The 16,793-nt window shown below is 41.8% G+C and overlaps 2 protein-coding genes across 2 annotated transcripts in view; both read right to left on the bottom strand.

The window, feature by feature from the left end:
* Positions 1 to 152: 152 nt before the first annotated feature.
* On the bottom strand, positions 153 to 4,397 carry FNDC8 (fibronectin type III domain containing 8). Its single transcript, XM_019516215.1, has 3 exons — positions 2,780 to 4,397; positions 1,022 to 1,255; positions 153 to 317 (listed from the first exon to the last, which is right to left on the bottom strand). Exons 1-3 carry the CDS (start codon positions 3,152 to 3,154, stop codon positions 174 to 176), a joined length of 753 nt encoding a protein of 250 aa, XP_019371760.1. The 5' UTR covers positions 3,155 to 4,397; the 3' UTR covers positions 153 to 173.
* A 4,697-nt stretch (positions 4,398 to 9,094) lies between these two features.
* Positions 9,095 to 16,793, bottom strand: part of TMX4 (thioredoxin related transmembrane protein 4) — a gene marked incomplete at its 5' end in the record, with an annotated part of 75,138 nt that continues 67,439 nt past the window's right edge. Inside the window, 2 exons of the mRNA XM_019515884.1 lie at positions 9,095 to 13,265; positions 16,410 to 16,473. Of these exons, the coding sequence (XP_019371429.1) occupies positions 12,976 to 13,265; positions 16,410 to 16,473 (354 nt within the window). The remainder of the gene's footprint in view (positions 13,266 to 16,409; positions 16,474 to 16,793) is intronic.

Below are 16,793 nucleotides of genomic sequence, written 5' to 3' on the forward strand. Positions count from 1 at the left end.
TACCCAGAGACTAACTAGCTGATGTATATGGATACATTTGCCCCAGCCAATCTAAACACAAAATAGGAATAGGGAAGGAGGATCTCTCCACATTTAAATCACAGATCTCCTTTTATTTACATAAATATATATGAGTCAAGTCTGGCCATGAATGCAGTGGCTTGACAACACCTTTAGTAAGATTTGATGCCATCTACAGTATCTTTTCCATTTCCATCAAAATAAGCTACATTCTTTTGTGAACCTCTTTTCCGTCGGACTATAATAGTGACAGGGCCTGGTTTTGATCTTTTCCCAGCCGCAGCCAGAGTTGCAAACTGAAATGAAAAATGATGACAAGGAGGTGAGAAACTGGACACATGACATTTACCTTCTTCATCAGCAATCTATAAAGTCAATGCAATGATTAAGAAAAGTAGGCTTCCTATTGAGGAAAATAATGACTGCCCCTAGCCATTCAACAGCCAGGCAACCAAGGATAGCATGCGGTGTGGGTGGGTTTCAAACAACTGTCCATTCAGTTGTGGTGAGTAATGAGGACACTGACCTCTCCATGGTAAATGGAGGGTGGAAATGTCAAGTGTGGTATGCAGGGAGTATCTTCAGGACTCTAGTAAAGTGAGTAACCAAAGTGGGGTCTAGAAAGATGGTGTGGCCGTTCCAGGCAAGTTTTTACACTGATTTTATCCACTGCCAGGGGAGAGGTCACAAGCCCTCTCAAACTTAAGTGTAGAGGTAGAGCTTCCCCCCCCCTCCCCCCAACCATGTCATTTTATGGTGCACTGATTTATGAGAGAAAGATCTTTATGGGATTTCTCTCTCAGCTCCTGCTTCAATATCCACTAACTTTCATGTTGCCCAGTCTGTAGCAACGGGAATCTCCACATCCCTAGGAACATGTCTATGCACCACAGCTTGAAAGCCCCAAGTCTCCACCTTCAAAATACTTCTAGGTACCAGTAAAATAAAGGCACAACAGACTGAGTTTTTTATGGAAGCACCCATTCCTTTGCTTGCTTACCTTGTATGGTCTGCACCAGTGCCCTGGTCCAGCTATATTCACTGCACGGACTCTGAAGACATACTCCATGTTGGCTGTTAGGTTCCTCAATTCAATTGAGTTTCCTGCTACTTGTGAGAAGCCACATGTTTTGGGCATCTTGCTGACCACACCTGTGCTCTTTACTTCTGCTTCATGGATCAGCAGCTGGTAAAACCTGACCTGGTGGCTATCGAATGGACCTGTCCAGCATATCTGAAAAGAACCGAAAGATGCTTCCTAAGACCTGGGGATCTTGTAGAAGCAGGGGGAGGTTTTAATTTTGTATTACTTTGAAAGTAGATCCTCAACATCATCATGGCAATAGTACCAACATTTGCACACACTTTGTAAGTGTGGGAAATTGATATGCAGCTTACATGTACATCATCTGTCCATACATGAGCTTAATTCTCTTTTCACTTATTCCAAAAGGGTAAATTCATTGAAAAAAAAAAAAGACCAATAAAAGCACAAGAGATGAGGAGAATCCAACTTCAGTTGTAAAGAGTTTGTTAAATTTTTTGACAAATGTCTTAGTTTTTCAACATGGTCAACAAAGATAAGGTTTTTTGAGAAAAAAATTAAATTACTTTATTCCTTCTCTCTTCTTCCTTTCCATCATTTTAGCAAACATTTTTCTTCCTCCTCTGGAAAAGGGAGGTCAACATTAAAAGGAAAAGCATAGGAGGCAGTGAAACAATTTTTCAACAGCGAAAGTGCAAGAAAATATTTGTTAAGTGAGAAAAATTGATACTTCTCAAAAAAAGAAAGTTAGAAAGAAAGAAGTATACACACTTTTCCAGGAGGAAGACAAGAACCATGTCCAGGAGGAGGACATGAAACATGAAAGACATGAGTTGGTTGTATGGATATAATCAAGATCTGGTAGGAAGAGTCAAGGTGTGAATGTGGTTTGACTGAATATGCTGCCATACCTGACCATGACGTAAAAGCCATATGAAAAGAGGAGAGGTAAGTTCTGGGACAACAAAGAGTAAAAGGACCAAAGGAGAGAAACACATTTCTTCCAAGTCGTGCTTTCCTGTAAAGTATCTTGTTTTTCATTCAGAAAGAGGATGGAAGTAATTTAATTTCCCTCCCACCATAGTACCACAGCCAAAAAGGTGCCTTGCCAAACTCTCCACAGTACTGAACTTTTCATTGTGAAAACAACATCACTACCCACTACAGCCAGCCACCCTCAACTACCATCGGCATGCTTCTTTGCACATTACATATGTGGGATGAGAGGGATTACAGAACAAAATTAAAAATACTCTAGAGGAGAGGCGGGAGAGGGTGTTCCTCAAAGTTAAAGGTTTCAGTGGGGCAAGTTGTAATGGGGGCTGTGATATTCTGAACCAAACTAGAACAAAAGCAAATATCAAATTAATGAAATCTCATTTGGGATGGGAACTCCATCTTTCAACCAACTCCAGTGGATGGTGTCCAGAAGATTAACAGGCTTTTCAAAGGAAACTCCAGCTGGTGTTTGCTTTACCCCATGATTCAGTAAGTGCTAGAGGCGCACCAGATTGACTGTGTTGAAGTAAATACACAACCTATTTCCCCCCATTCTCCAACCAAGGCACTCCATATTCTCATACCATTAAACAGGGAAAGAAAGAGAGGGCTGACTGAACGGTAGAACAAAAAAAAAAATCCAGAGCATCTCATCACACTCATTCAATTTTCCCCAATAGCCTGAAAAGCAGAAAAAAGCAAAAACCACTCAACCCATGCAGTAGTACTGGTCACATGGTGCTCACAAACAAAGGGCAGTTCAGGCAGTTCCTGGGGCAATATTGAATCTGACTGCTTGCCCGATTCGTTAGCATCATGCACATCATCCAAACCCATGGGGATGACAGGCAGCTGCTCGTTGGGCTCACGGGACTCTGTTTCCATCTCCACATTCGGCAAGCTAGAGCTGAGACCACCCATTGTGGCAAATAATCCTTGCTGTAAGTGACAGCCAGCAAGCAGACCATGGATATTATCCCACTTCTTGGTGGTCACATTGCCATGAAGTGATGCGCTGCTCTCTGTTCTTCCCCACATTGGGCTGGTGGATTGATGATAAGAGTAACCCTCCATGTCATCCAGAAGCATCCTAACAGAAGATAGAAGGAAGTGTCAGGCTCCCCTGTATTAGCAGGCAGAAGTCTAGGGGATAAAGCCTTTTCTTCTACCAGTATATAGTATGCGACTGCAACCTAAGGCTTGGTATACTCCTAAACCACAAAATGAAAGCCTAAGTCACTGGAACCCCCCTGAGGAAGAAAGATGGGAAGGAAGTGCAAGGATGGGGGAAGAGGTCACCATTTGCAGTGGGCTACCAAACAGCTGAAGCACAGCCTGCAATTTCATCCCCCCCTCCCCAGTGGAGGACAGTCATACCGACAGAAGGCCTGGCATAAACGGGTGCTGTTTCAATATTTTCTCCCACATATATAAAGCCTATGTATGCCAATGAATAAAAATAGTGAATAGCAAATATCTAGCCTTTGACACACTTCTTACTCCCAGTAACAATGGGATACTTTGAAATAATTCTGGGTAGCATATTACAGTCAATGGGGAGACTTTACAACTAAGGTGCTAACCCAATACTGGTAAGCCTATTTCATTCAGGCCCTAAGTGCCTCTGCCATGGGGCAGAGAGCTTCTTACTCTGTCCCTTGTGCAATACTGTAATTGCTAGCAACTCCAATCCTCATAAAGGATGTCCGTGGGGAAATTTTGCAACTCATCCAGTTACAAGCAACATCTTAGATAACTAGCTGGGTCTTAAGTGAAAAATCCAGGCACTCAGATAGCCTTACTTACATCTAAGAGAGCTGTTTTCACCCCGTTCTGGGCTCGCAACTCTACCCTTTTCTGATTAGCCCCACAGAAATGCAATCATCACACTTATTAGAGCTGGAACCCACTTGGGAGTCCCTTGATTTGGGAGACCCCAGAATGAAAGCCAATGGTTTATATGCATTTGATGCTGAAAATATAATTACAGAAGGATGGCTCTGTACCTTAGCACAGTACTCACCATTTCCAAAACAAGAAAACAAAGATCACCAGCCCTAATAGAAAGTCTGAAGCAACGTTCTTGATTACCATTATTCTTTCTCCTGGCCTAAACTCAAATGAGTGTCCACAGGCAGACCCAGGATTTGGCAAAGGGGAGTGCGGGAGTAACCACCCACCCTGCAGAGGTGGCTGCTTTCCTTGGTCCCAGCCTCCCCTCCCCACCCACTGAGTATACAGGCAGACTGTACCATTGGAGCCTCTGGGGATTTGTTTACAGTTCCTAAAGCATGTAAGAATCCCCTCTCCCTTCTCCCCAGTGCTCAAAGGCATGTCCCCTCCCTGCCTGCCACTTTCCCCACAGTCTTGGGGGAAGGGGAAGCTGCAAAGCTGCTTCTGCCTGCTCTACCTGGACTGTGCAGAGGCTGGGTTCAGCAGCAGCAGTGACAGGTGGGGGGTTAGAGGGAGGGAGGAGAAGTGGGCTTTCCCACCCCATGCCTGCTCTCGGGGGACCAGACAGGGTAGGGAAACCCACCCACTGGCCATCTCTACTGCTGCCATTATCCCCTACTGAGTCCCATCCCCACAGAGTCTGGCTGGAGCAGGCAGGAGTAGATTTGGGCTTCCCCTGCCCCCTAGGGCAGCAGGGAAAGCAGAGGCAGATGGGGGAAGAGGAGGGGCCATGCCTTTGAGAACAGAGGGGAACCCTTATGTATCTTGGGGACTTGAAAAAACTCCCCAGAGGCTCCCATGGCACAGTCCAGTCCAAAAGGGTGGCAGCCATGCCACTGCAACCCCCATGGGGACATTTCTGGGAGCATGTGCAACTGCCAGGCACTAAAAGTAACCACAGCAAGCCATGGTGACCCAAACACTGCCCCAGTAATCACCATAGTCAAAGGAATCTGATTTCAGGCACTCTACAAGCAGAATCCACATGCACACGACCTTAAAGGAAAAGGCATCAAGAGGCAAGTGCCAACCAAACACCCCAGCAGGGCAACAACCAAAGTGAAGATTGTGTAACCAGTCACCACAACATAAGCCTCATGTCTGGGAGATCGACTGTATCCATGTGTTCAAAGGGAACATTGGTCTTTTTAGAAAGACACAAGAACCCTGTTCCACTTAAAGAATTCCCATGAGCACATAATTAAACCACTTGATATACTATGCAGCACAAGTGAAGAAACAGCACACTTTTACTCAAACATGTATGACCAGAATAATAGTGACAGTGATGACCACTATTCTGTAAGCTCTTGAAACAGTTTGGCAAATACTTAAGAGAATAAAACTGTGATTTCCAGAATGGAGTAACGATTTAGAGTGCCTCGGATTCTGAATGCCCAAGTTGAAGGTCAGTTTTGAGCATTTCAGTTTTTGGCTTTCCAAATCCATTTTGAAAACCTTGGCCCATATTTGTTGAGCCTAACACCTAACTTAGACTGAACGCACTCAAATGTACACTGTACATCAAAAGTAGCACCAAGGTGCAACTCAGATTCATTGTAGAGAATACATTTGTAACTCTGTCCCCAGATTAGGTATACCTAACCTAACACCTATTAAGATAGAAATAGAAAAGTTTAATTTTTCTTACTGCATTGGGACCTACTGGGAAATGCAGCACTTATCCATGAACAAGAGAATCGCTCCTGGTAGGATGTTCCTTGTAATTCAGATTGACTAGTCATAAAAATATGCCAGAGAAATGCAAGTGGAATCCTCAGACTGCACTCCTACTATCCCTGGAGATAGTTTTGTAATATTATGTCTCCAAACCAGAGAAGGAACAAACTGTGCAGAGAGCAGAAGCCCTGCTGTGCATACAACTAATTCCCCACCAGCTGGGTCACAGAATTTCTGAGGTCACAATGGCAAAGCAGGACTGCTAATCTAGGACAAGAATGCATCTGCATCCTGATTGGTAGAGAACGGTGACATCATCATCAAGAATATCCATGTTAGCTGACTACAAGTCTCACATGGAAATCTTTCGTTCAGATTTCTGTCAGCTGGGCCTTTGCTTCTTGCGTTCTGTACAAAAATCCTATTCTGTAAATCGGGCATGTAACTGGGTTTTTTTTCTTTCCAAAATTGTGTCATTTGATATCATCTGTCACAATTGCACAGTATAGTGGTATTATTGTACCTTTGTCTGTTGAATTCTTGAAGCTTACTTTTTAATGTAGGGGCTTAACAAAATTTCAGTTTAATTTCAAGGGTTGTGAACCTTGCCAGTTTATTTCAATCAGTTTTTGCCAGAGGTAAAAACTGGTTAACCACCTGGTGAGAACTTCCAGTTATCCCTTAGGAACCTGTTGGCATTTCACCACAATAATTAGCAACAAGTGATGAAATCTGCAACAGTGGGAGGTGTTGGGTCATAACAGCATTAGCCAGGTGTGATGTGGATGTAAGACCAGTAACAGGGGCTCGAGGGGATGAGAGAATGGTCAACATATGCTTAAAGGTTTGTAACTGGAGAGACCAATCAGAAGATAATGAAAGCAGGAGAGTGAGGGAAAGAGATCAGTAGGAGATGGCTACAAAAATGGAGAGGGGAGATGCTTCCTATCTGGTAGAATGGAATTTCAAAAGGGAAATCTCTTGCTATAGCCAGAGGAAGCCCCATTTGTGATTCTGCATTTCAGGACCACAAGATTGGCCCCACCCCTTGACAGGTGCCTCACCCTGTAATCAGAAGTCCTGCCCCATAACCCCTGACCTTTGCCACCAGAAGTCCCTCCCCTTGCCCCAGAAATATTCTTTTCAGCAAGGGGCTTTGCCAGAAACCAGAAAAATACCAAATTATATTCTAAAAATTGAACATCTACAACACACATTAATTTACTTGCGTTTGTGTAGCGTACAGAGGGGATTGCACAATAGCTTAAAATGAAGTCTTACTCTTAAATTGTGGGGGGCACAGGGTGGTGGGTATAGACTTGTGGGGGGCTGTTGGTGTGTGGGTATATGAGGTGTGGGTGGGTATGGGGTTTGTGGGGGCCTGTGTGTATGGCAGCTTGACGGGGTGATGCATGTGTATGGTGGGGTGTGCATGTGGGACTCACCCCCTATGAACACACACACACCCTCCTGTTCCTGGCCTTGGGGTACCGGCGTGGGGCCGTGCTCCCACAGTCCAGTGACACAGCCTGGGGCCATATGATGCTGGAGCACCCAGTGGGCAGGCAAGGAAGCAGTGAAAGTTGTGGCAGATAGACGCTTCCAGGTGGGGGGACTGGGAGTGGGGCAGGGCTGACCTTGCTACTGAGTCCTGCCAGCTTCCCCTGGGTCCTACTACCCCTGCCTCCTGTCATCTTTGACAGGCAGCCAGAAGATAAATATACATTTTCTAAATATTTTACGGGCCCCATGGGCTGGATAGAATGGCCTGGTGGGCTGGATCTGGCCCACAGGCCATTTTTGCCTGCCCCTGTCCTAAGGGTTCAAACAAAGGGAAGGTAAGAACTCAAGTTTTGCTATAGCTTAGAGGGCCACAGTTTTACATAGGGAGATGCATGCTTCTCTAAGTTCTCCTCCATTCAAAAGATGCAAAAGCAGGACCCCATTTTCCACCATTTATTTACCTGCCTTCTTCACTCCTTAAATATTACTCTAAGCATTTTGTTTTCACAATACTTACCAGCCGATATGAGAGGCAGGGACAGAAACAATAATTGAGCCAGCAGCAGATGAACAGGTCAAATAGCAAGGGGTGCTACATAATGGTTTCCAATCCAGTGCACAGCTCTCCCACAAGCTAGAAAAAATGGCAGTCACACTTTTTCCCATCTGATCTCTTCTTGCTTTCCATCCCTGTGCTCCCTCAAAGGAAATCCATTCACTCATCGTCTCCACTCTTACACAGCTGTAAGTTTGCCCCATTTACTTAGGTGGCTGTCTGGTTCTTTCCACTTATCTGTTATTCTTTATAGAAACCCTGTGCTTTCATCTAAATATTTAAAAGAAATGTAGAGATGTCTGTGGGCATGAAGTTTTGTGCTAGCAGGGGCTGCTTCCAACACAAATCCTCCAAAAGAGGTCCTCATCCATATGTATGTTTTATCTGTGTGTGCACGTGTATATAGAAAATAAATAAAAATATAGGTGAGGATCTAAACATGTACATATAGGTTACATTTCCTTATTTAGAAGTTGCATGGCTTTTTTTTTTTTTAAAACCACATGCACCATGCCATTTCTACATAAGGAAGCTACACACCCCATGACTTCCTGGACAACTGATATAACAGTTTAAAAGATTGCACAATTTTTAGCACCCCCCCCCCCCCCCCCCCCAAAAAAAAATCTAGTGGAGAGAGAGCAAGCCACTAAAAGAAAAAATGTTATTTAAAAAAATCCTGCTTCTCTCTCATTTCCAGAACCAGGTTCATGTAATGAAATGCTGAATGGTTTAAGATGTACTTTAACAATTAATAATTCATAAGCACTGATTAAGGCTTAAGAGTGCTTCAGTTACTCAATACACTTGGACCACTGGTGCTTTTATGAGAATCCTAGGTGTGGTGAGCTACAATAAAGAACAAAAAAATCCCTGTATTGAGTTCTTTACAAAACTGGAAAAGTTCTTTATTCACCTTTTTTCACTTCAACTCTGAATTTTACTCAGCTTGTAGCACTCTCCAAATTTGTCTCAGCAGTCAGGCTCATTTTTAATATTTTTTAAAAGTTGTATTTAAGGTCCGAACACCTAGAAAAAATATTCACATTCAATCACAACTGCAGACAAGTCTATGTAAGTGGAAGTACGGATTGGTTGCAAAAAAATGGAGACAGTTTAGCAGTCTTATTTGTTTGCTTTAAGCAGATGTGTGTCTTGACTCAAATTATCCTTGATCCCCAACTTCAGGATGACTATCCCAAACTTCTACCCCAAAACGATAATGGTTCTTGATTTGACAAGCATGCAACAGAACTAAACTCTTTTTGTACCTAGCCATTTGAGTTTGTTTGATCATTTAAATACAATTATGGTAAAAATGAGAAATTAGCCATGACAAGGTTATAAATACAAAATTTATATGCAATTCCAGTACAAATACCATAGCATAAATCTGCAGAGCTTTTAGTATAAAAAGATAACTTTGCATAACATTTCAATGAAAAAAGCCATATAAACAACAAACATTGTTAAACACGGTTATAACCTAGACAGGGTATTCTAAGACTTACATGCAGCTTTGTATTTTCACTCAAAACTTTGAGAAATACAAGCAAAAGTAGAACAGCCTCATTTGTGCTCAATGTAGGCTTAAATTTTTCACAAGTGACTTACTGTTTTTTTTTTTTAGATGCCTCAATTTTGGGGGGAGAGATTTATGGTGAAGTATCGTAAGGAGGCCCAAAAGGCAATGAACCCTCAACTTCTGAAAGTTGGGCATTCAGAAACCATCAGTCACTTTTGAAAATCTGGATCTCATCCTCAAGACTTAAGAGCACTACATTAAACCTAACAAACATTTTCAGCCAACTGTGAGAAGAACAGCTTCTCGTTAAAAGGCATTCTGTCTATATTCAACACTCAGGGCAAACTGTGCCTCAGGAAAAAAAACAAAATAAAAAACCCCCCAAATGACTCAAAACAGAGAACAGAGTTGATGCCAACAATATTTTGAGTTAGCACAAATGGCAGGTGTCAACCCTTTGGATAATGCAGTAACAGTGCAAGGTTAATACTGTTGTAAACAGCACTACAGCACTATACTCATGCAATTTCAAGACTGACAAACAAGGTATTTTTTCAGTGAAAGAGCATAAATCCTGCAGGGCTCATACCAACACATTTTTATTATTGCACAACGAGCACACCTTTTTTCTCTCATCAAGGAGAAATTTGCCCTTTATAATGCCCCTTTAATAATATCCCTTCTAACTTTAGCCAAACAATAGATTTCCTCCATGACCCAAGAATCATTCATGTTTTATTACAGCATTCTACCTAACATTGACATACAAAAGTAGCATTATTACAGATGATGGGGATGTGAACATTGGTGTAACATTGTGAAAATAAAAATAATCAGTACTTTTAAAAAAAAACCCTTTCAATTTAAGAGATCAATATTGAAATCACAGTATGTGCTTAAAGGCTTGCCATTCAAGAATAAGTTTCCCCCTTGCATTACACCACATGAAACAGAGATTTTACATATTTTCATCCAGATTGGATTTTCACTGAACTCTTAGTAGACCAGCACCCCATCTGCCCCCTAACCCTCCAACAATGACATGCAAAAATGCCCCTTTACTTTATTGAGAGTTTTGTGAGCAGAAAGAGAGAGAAAGAGTTCCAAGAACTACATGCAAGTTTCTGGTGGCTCTCATGATACCCTGTAATACTTACACCTGTATAGTGATAGTACTCCCCACTTAAGATTTAATAACTAATGTGGACACTGATGTTAAGAAATGGGATAACCTTGTAAGGGATAACTTACACTTCCAAGCCTGGATTTTCAAAAATAGGTGCCTGAATTCAGGTTCAGCTTTAAGCACCTCAATTAGAAACAGATCAATGAGTTGGTACATATAGCATTTTTTTTTAAAGACACAGGGAGGTCTTGTATGCTCTGAATTTTAAAAAAACATCAACCTTTAAGCCTAAAAGATGGCTCTAGGAAGCCACCTTTAAGCTTTAGATCTTTGCCAGGCCTATTTGACAGTCTAACATGGATAGCTCGCACCTCATACGACTTACACTTGTTGGGGAACCTCATGCTCCCACTCATTTTTTTCCTATTTTTTAAATGTTCTTTTCCTGCTTTAGCAACTCACACGGAGATAAGAGAAACTTACTGCACTGTGTGGGGGGGAGGGAAGGGAAGGACAGTATATAGAGTTCTGCTAAGTGTGCTAAGTTTTTCCCTGCCTGATAGCAAATGTGATTTACGTCAACTATGTCCCATTAAAAACAGGAGACCTCAGCTGCACTACAGAAGTTTAGGGGATTGTCTCCAGACAAGTCAGGCCATCTGCTCTCATTCTCATTCATCATCTCTCATTTCAGAGCACTGCAACAAAATATTTACTCCCATAACTGCTTAATAAATCTTCTCCAAATCCATGTACAAATCCAAAAAGTTAAACAATAAAGGTAATTAATCTTCATGGTTGTCAGAATACCATAAATACCTGACTTGACCATACTTCTGTCAAGGAGACAATTAAGTACAGGTCCAAATCTGATCTTTACCCTCGAGATTTCAATAAAGCAGTTGTAACTACACTGATGTGAACAATCCAAGATCAGGCCCTATGAACACAACATACACAAGTAAGTATTGAAACCACTTAAGACAGTAGAAAGATTGCTTTCTGCTGAATAAAGTTTGCATTATCAGTGAATCAAGCAACTCAAGACCAAAACTGACTAGGCTCAAAAAAGAGACCTTTGTGCACATGCAATATCCCTTGTCTAACACAAGGAGGCAAACGCTCTTTATTCTTGGAAAAAGAAAATGGAGCAAAGCTACTTAACCAGGTTTATGCAATAAAAGGGGAGGGGGGGAATACAACCTCAAAACTTTGCTTCTTATGCAATCTTGATCAATACACTACCAAAATTGGAACGTTCAAGATTTCATATTCAATCCCTTACTGTAAATCAAGCCAACTGGAACAAGGGAAAAAAATGATTTACTGAATAAACTACAAAGCATGAGGGGCTGTCAGCAAATTAGCTTAAGAGCCATTTTCACTTTACACAATTCAAAACAGCCCCAGATAGATTAAAGAAAAGAGTACAACCAAAAAGCTATTTCTTTCATTCCCTGGTGTGTTTTTTTCCACTATTTCTGCCACTAAAGCCAGCACACTAAGGGGAAAACCATGAGAAGCGTTTTAGTTAATAATATTAAAGTAGTCCTAATTCTGCCAAAGAACTACTCTGGACTGGGAATGGCCAAAAAATAAAAAACAAAAACAAAAAAAAAACCCTACAGTTCTCTGCATATGGCTAGCTTTTAGGGTGTACTGGTTTAGAAAGGAATATATTTCATGGTAATATCTTAAAAAATGAAAGGCTACACTTTGGCAAAAATTCCCTCTTCTTATCCTCTTACTACACTATTTTATTTATTTTTAGAACTCCTGAGGTTCAAGCTTGTCATATTAAGCACACAGTCCAAAAAAATCCTAAAACAAAAGAACAATTTGGGTTATGAGACAATGACAACTATCTGAACCCCTCGGGTATTAAAACCACCATCTGAAATAAGTCTGACTTCTGCGTTATGCCTCTGAATACATAATCAAGATCTGAAAAGCTTTGGGGCCCCACTTCAAGCACAGCACAAAAACCAGTCACTGTTATAACACTGTGGCATATTTTCACAATAAACTTTCAAAAGAAAGAAAATGCAATAAAAAAAGGTGCTTCAGTTGAGAGCAATGAAAACAAAACCACCAGACAAAGAGGTTTTAATGGAAGATGACTAAGGTGCTCCTTTTGCTACTTCATGGTGTGGCTGCTGTTCTCATGACATTTGAGGAAAATAAATACTTCAAATGGAAGAGTCAGACTTCTACTAAGCTACTTCAGGGCACTTCCAGTTAATGCAGGTAAGTGAATTCAAATTCGTATCAACATTAACAGCAAGTCCCTCGTTCAAGTGTTCATTTCCCCTTCCTCTCATACATTTCTAAACATATCAAATTTTACTTATGAGTGATTGTCATGGCTAATGTATTCTATAAAAAAAAGTCTGGACTGGAAGTTTATGAACAAGTACTGGTTTCAGAAAGAAAAGAGCCTGCTCAGGCAGAACAGAGGTTTTGCTTAATGTAAACATAAAACATACACCAAGTGTTTAGCTTCAGCTGCAGACCAAAAGGCCTGATACTTCTTTGGTCCACGTTTAAGGAAACTGCCACCAAGGGAACTATGGTCCGCTATCAGCCTCCTGGCTTTTACGCTGCCTTACTGAGCTCTGGGTCTCTGGATCAGCTGGAAGTTGTTCAGAGATGTCTTCTATCTCTTCTGTCCCTGACCCTTCATCAACTGCAGAGTCTTCTTCTGAACCATCAGCACTTGAATGAGCCCCATCTTCTCCATCTGAAAGGTCCTTCTTTTCATTCTCAGCTTCTTCTAACTCATCTGCTGAAAGCTCTTCAGCCTCTTCCTGCTCTTCACCAGTAGTGTGCTCTACATTCTCCTTTTCAGTCACTTCCACTGAAACAAAAACAAGAAGTAGAAATACTGAAATCCTAATGACAGCTCATCAGCTAATAAGTTCAAGGAAAAAACCGATACTGTTGTAATTCTGGTGTAGCATTTAAGGGTGTGTGCAAAGGAAATGGAGGCCCCTAAACTGAAGTGGTGGGTTTTTAAAAACACCGCTTCAATTTAGGGCCTTTTAAAACCCCATGTCGTGTACAACAGAACTTATCTGCTGCTCCAGTGGTGGGGAGGGGAGGGGGAGCTACCGGCAGGAGGAGCAGTCCCTGGGCTGTGAGGGGCTGGCTCCTGCTTCCCCCTGTGGCAGCGGCGCCCTCCTGCAGCACTCACTTGCAGGCACTGAGCTCCGGAAGTCCTGGGGTGGGGGGCACCACAGCCGCAGAGGGAAGCACTGGGCCCTCACGCAGCTCAGGCAGGCAGGCTCCAGGGAAAATAAAGATCAGGCTCGCCTCTTTTCTTGGGCAGAGCCTACCTTCCCAGGCTGCTGCCAAGCTACCTGCACGGGCTTCCTGCAGAGCTGCATGAAGCCTGGTGCTTCGCTCTATGGCTGTAGGGCAACAAGCTGCTCAGGGGAGTTTTAGTTTGCTGTGCCCCAAGTCATTTAAGGCTCATTAAGCCACCAAATTTGCTACAGCAGCTGGAATTACTGCACAATACACCACTGATGCATGCAAACGCCACCACCATTTAAGTGGTGCAAAAGCATTTAACCCACTTTAAAGTGTTGTGCACACATGTCCCTTGTTTTGTCTACTCACAGCCATTGCATTTTCATCATTTTTTTTCATTGTATTCTTAAATTTTGGTGTAATCTCTCCCGTTTTAAAGTTTGTTTTCCTATCTGGCAAACATTTGTTTTTGTTTTGTTCATAGTGGATTACAAGCTAACAGAATAGCCTCTTGTTTTTTTTTTTTTAAGTTAATTCCTTAAATGTAAACCATTATCCTAAAAAGTCAGCAGGAACATAAGCAGCTCTTGGAATCCTTTTTGCCAGATAATTGCTGCAGTTGTGCCAACTCATAAAGCAGACAAAGCATACATTTGTGTAGATCCAACATAACTAGAGTCTCTTTTCCATTACCAAGAATGATACAACTCTTAATAGAATTTTGTACACAAAGCCTATTCCCCACACTATGCAAATTTTGCTTTTGGCCAAAGTTGGGTCTAATGACTTGGCTGCATCACTTTAAAATGATGCATCAGACTGACAGGGTCTTTGTTTCCAATACTACTGAACCAAACCCAAATATCTGCCAACACATGGTTTCATTCCCATAATTTCTATAAAATTACAGTTTCTTTGCCTCCAAGTGATAAAACTACACCAAAATAATAAGGTTCTTGGAATATGTTTGCCCAGAATTAAACACAAACCTGAATACTTATTTCTGCTGGTATATCAATTGGGACAGATTTTTTCTTATTCATAATTGTGCCTCCTGTGCTTACAGGGAGAAGAGCCTTGCTCTGAGATTCTTCTTACTGACAACATGGCAGGACTGGGTCTCGTTTAAATTGTAGGAAATACAAAAGACTTTCCAAAGCCCATTTCCTATCCTCAGATGCAAACAACATGTCTGGCAAAGCCTATGGAGCAGTCTTTATATAATCAGCAGAGAGAATGATAGATACAGACAGAGAGCTAATCAGATGATTAAAGGTACAGTTTGTGTGGTAAGACAGATGGTTCTAATGGACTCCAAAACTGCTTAGCGCCAGTCTTCCATCTACCATGCACGCACCAAAATAACCTCCACAAACATTTTACATAGCAAATCTGTTTACATTACATGAACAAAAATAAGTAAAATTCTCATTTTGAGAAGTTGAATTTGAGAGAATGAGCTCAACTCTACTAAACACTAGAAGTTATTAGACTGCAACTGCAAAAAACTTCAATTCTGGTGCTCCCAGAAAAGCAAAAAAAATTGCCTAAGCAAACTGATCACAAACTACAAATTGTATCTTTTGCCTTAGCAACTTCAAAAAACCCCAATAAAACACAACCTGCAATCCCCACAAACATACAATTCTGAAGTACTGCACAGAATCATATAGACGCAAGGCAGGGTCAAATTAAGGTGAGCAGTAGGACTGAGGCCATCACCACTGCTTTTCCCTGCTGCTAAGCATCACTGCAGCGCAGGGACAATCCCCCAGGTAGCTAACAGCAGCACAGTGCAAGGAGAGCTCCCCTGGAGGCTGAATGCTACTAGCCCATGGGCTGTTGGCTGCTGATCTCTGTACTGGATTACATAATATGCCTGATTGTATACAGAATGTGTGTTAGGAAGCACAGGCGTCTGTCCCACCTGAGAACAAAATATTTTCACCTCTCTAGTCATAAAGCTAGAGAGAAAAAGTGCAATCTGGAGACCCAAAGTATTTCCAGGTCTCCACTGGTTTTCCATGCCATACCCCACTTTCCCCATCAGTAAAAGGAGTTTTGCCATTTTCCCCTTACAAAGTTATATGTCAAAGTTAACTGGTGTTTGTAAAGTAATTCAAGACCATCAAACTGAAAAACCTGATGTTTATATTTCCCGTTGTGGAAATACTGTGAACAAGTGTCAGACATCTTTGTAGGACAGTGGTGCCCAAGCTTTCCGGCACACAGGCTGGCTGAGTGGGTTAGGGATGTTGTAGGAAACACTCAGAGACATGTGTCACTTACTCCGTTGCCATAACGCAAGCTAAAAAAAAAGAGAGAGAGGCTGCTGACATGTGGACCGCCCCCCCAAAAAAACAAAACAAAAACCCTATGCTTTACTGGAAGAAGCAGCACATTAGTTCGAACCAGCTCCGCAGCATTTTTATAGATCACACTCTTCATATGGGCTTTTTGGAGCTTTTATCTAAAGCTGATCCAATCAGCTACTAGATAAGAGAGCCAGAAAAAAGCCCTGCTGAAGCACCCACTCTCTATAGACATTGGAGATGTTGGGTCAAACTAACGCGATGCCTCTTCTGGGCACGCACTGGGCTCAGCGCAGGGGTGTGCCGAGTTTAAAGTAAAGTGCCAGTTTTGTGTTTTTACATCTGTAAGCAGCCAACTAGAGCCTTCTGGTCAATGAGATATATACTAGTAGATAAATATCACCCCAAAGGTCTGTTTATGCACTCGAAGTACTTACCAGAGGTTTCATCTCTGTACCTTGATTTGGCTGGGCAAAGACAGTCTGATATCAAAACCAGGATCTGAGAAAAAGGGAAATGTAGTTCAGTGATCAATCAATAAACACTGCACTGCTATCCAATTTGTATTTCTACAATATAGCATACTTATGCTGAAAATTATTCTTGTTCCAAGTTCATTAATGTAAGAGAAATGCACCATCCGGCAGAGAACAATTTGTTGCTGTACAACTCCTCAGTAGTGCATGACAATTATATCAATTACTTGACCATTTTAAGCTTATTTTATACTGAAGGTACAACCCTTTTATCAATTCAGTTATAAGGAAAAACTAGAATTAACACACAGAATAGACTGTTAGACTAACAAGCCAGATGCTAAT

This window comes from Gavialis gangeticus, unplaced genomic scaffold, assembly GCF_001723915.1.
Source record: "Gavialis gangeticus isolate Ggan-Ray unplaced genomic scaffold, GavGan_comp1, whole genome shotgun sequence".
In the NCBI taxonomy this organism is placed as follows: domain Eukaryota; kingdom Metazoa; phylum Chordata; order Crocodylia; family Gavialidae; genus Gavialis; species Gavialis gangeticus.

Bases quoted from the DNA above. Each gene is read 5' to 3' on its own strand.
- FNDC8 (XM_019516215.1), bottom strand. From the start codon at position 3,154: ATGCTTCTGGATGACATGGAGGGTTACTCTTATCATCAATCCACCAGC. The intron at 1,256-2,779 runs GTTGAGTGGTTT...GGTTCTTTTCAG, and splicing joins TGACCAGTACTACTGCATGG to ATATGCTGGACAGGTCCATT. The intron at 318-1,021 runs GTAAGCAAGCAA...TTTTCATTTCAG, and splicing joins ACTGGTGCAGACCATACAAG to TTTGCAACTCTGGCTGCGGC.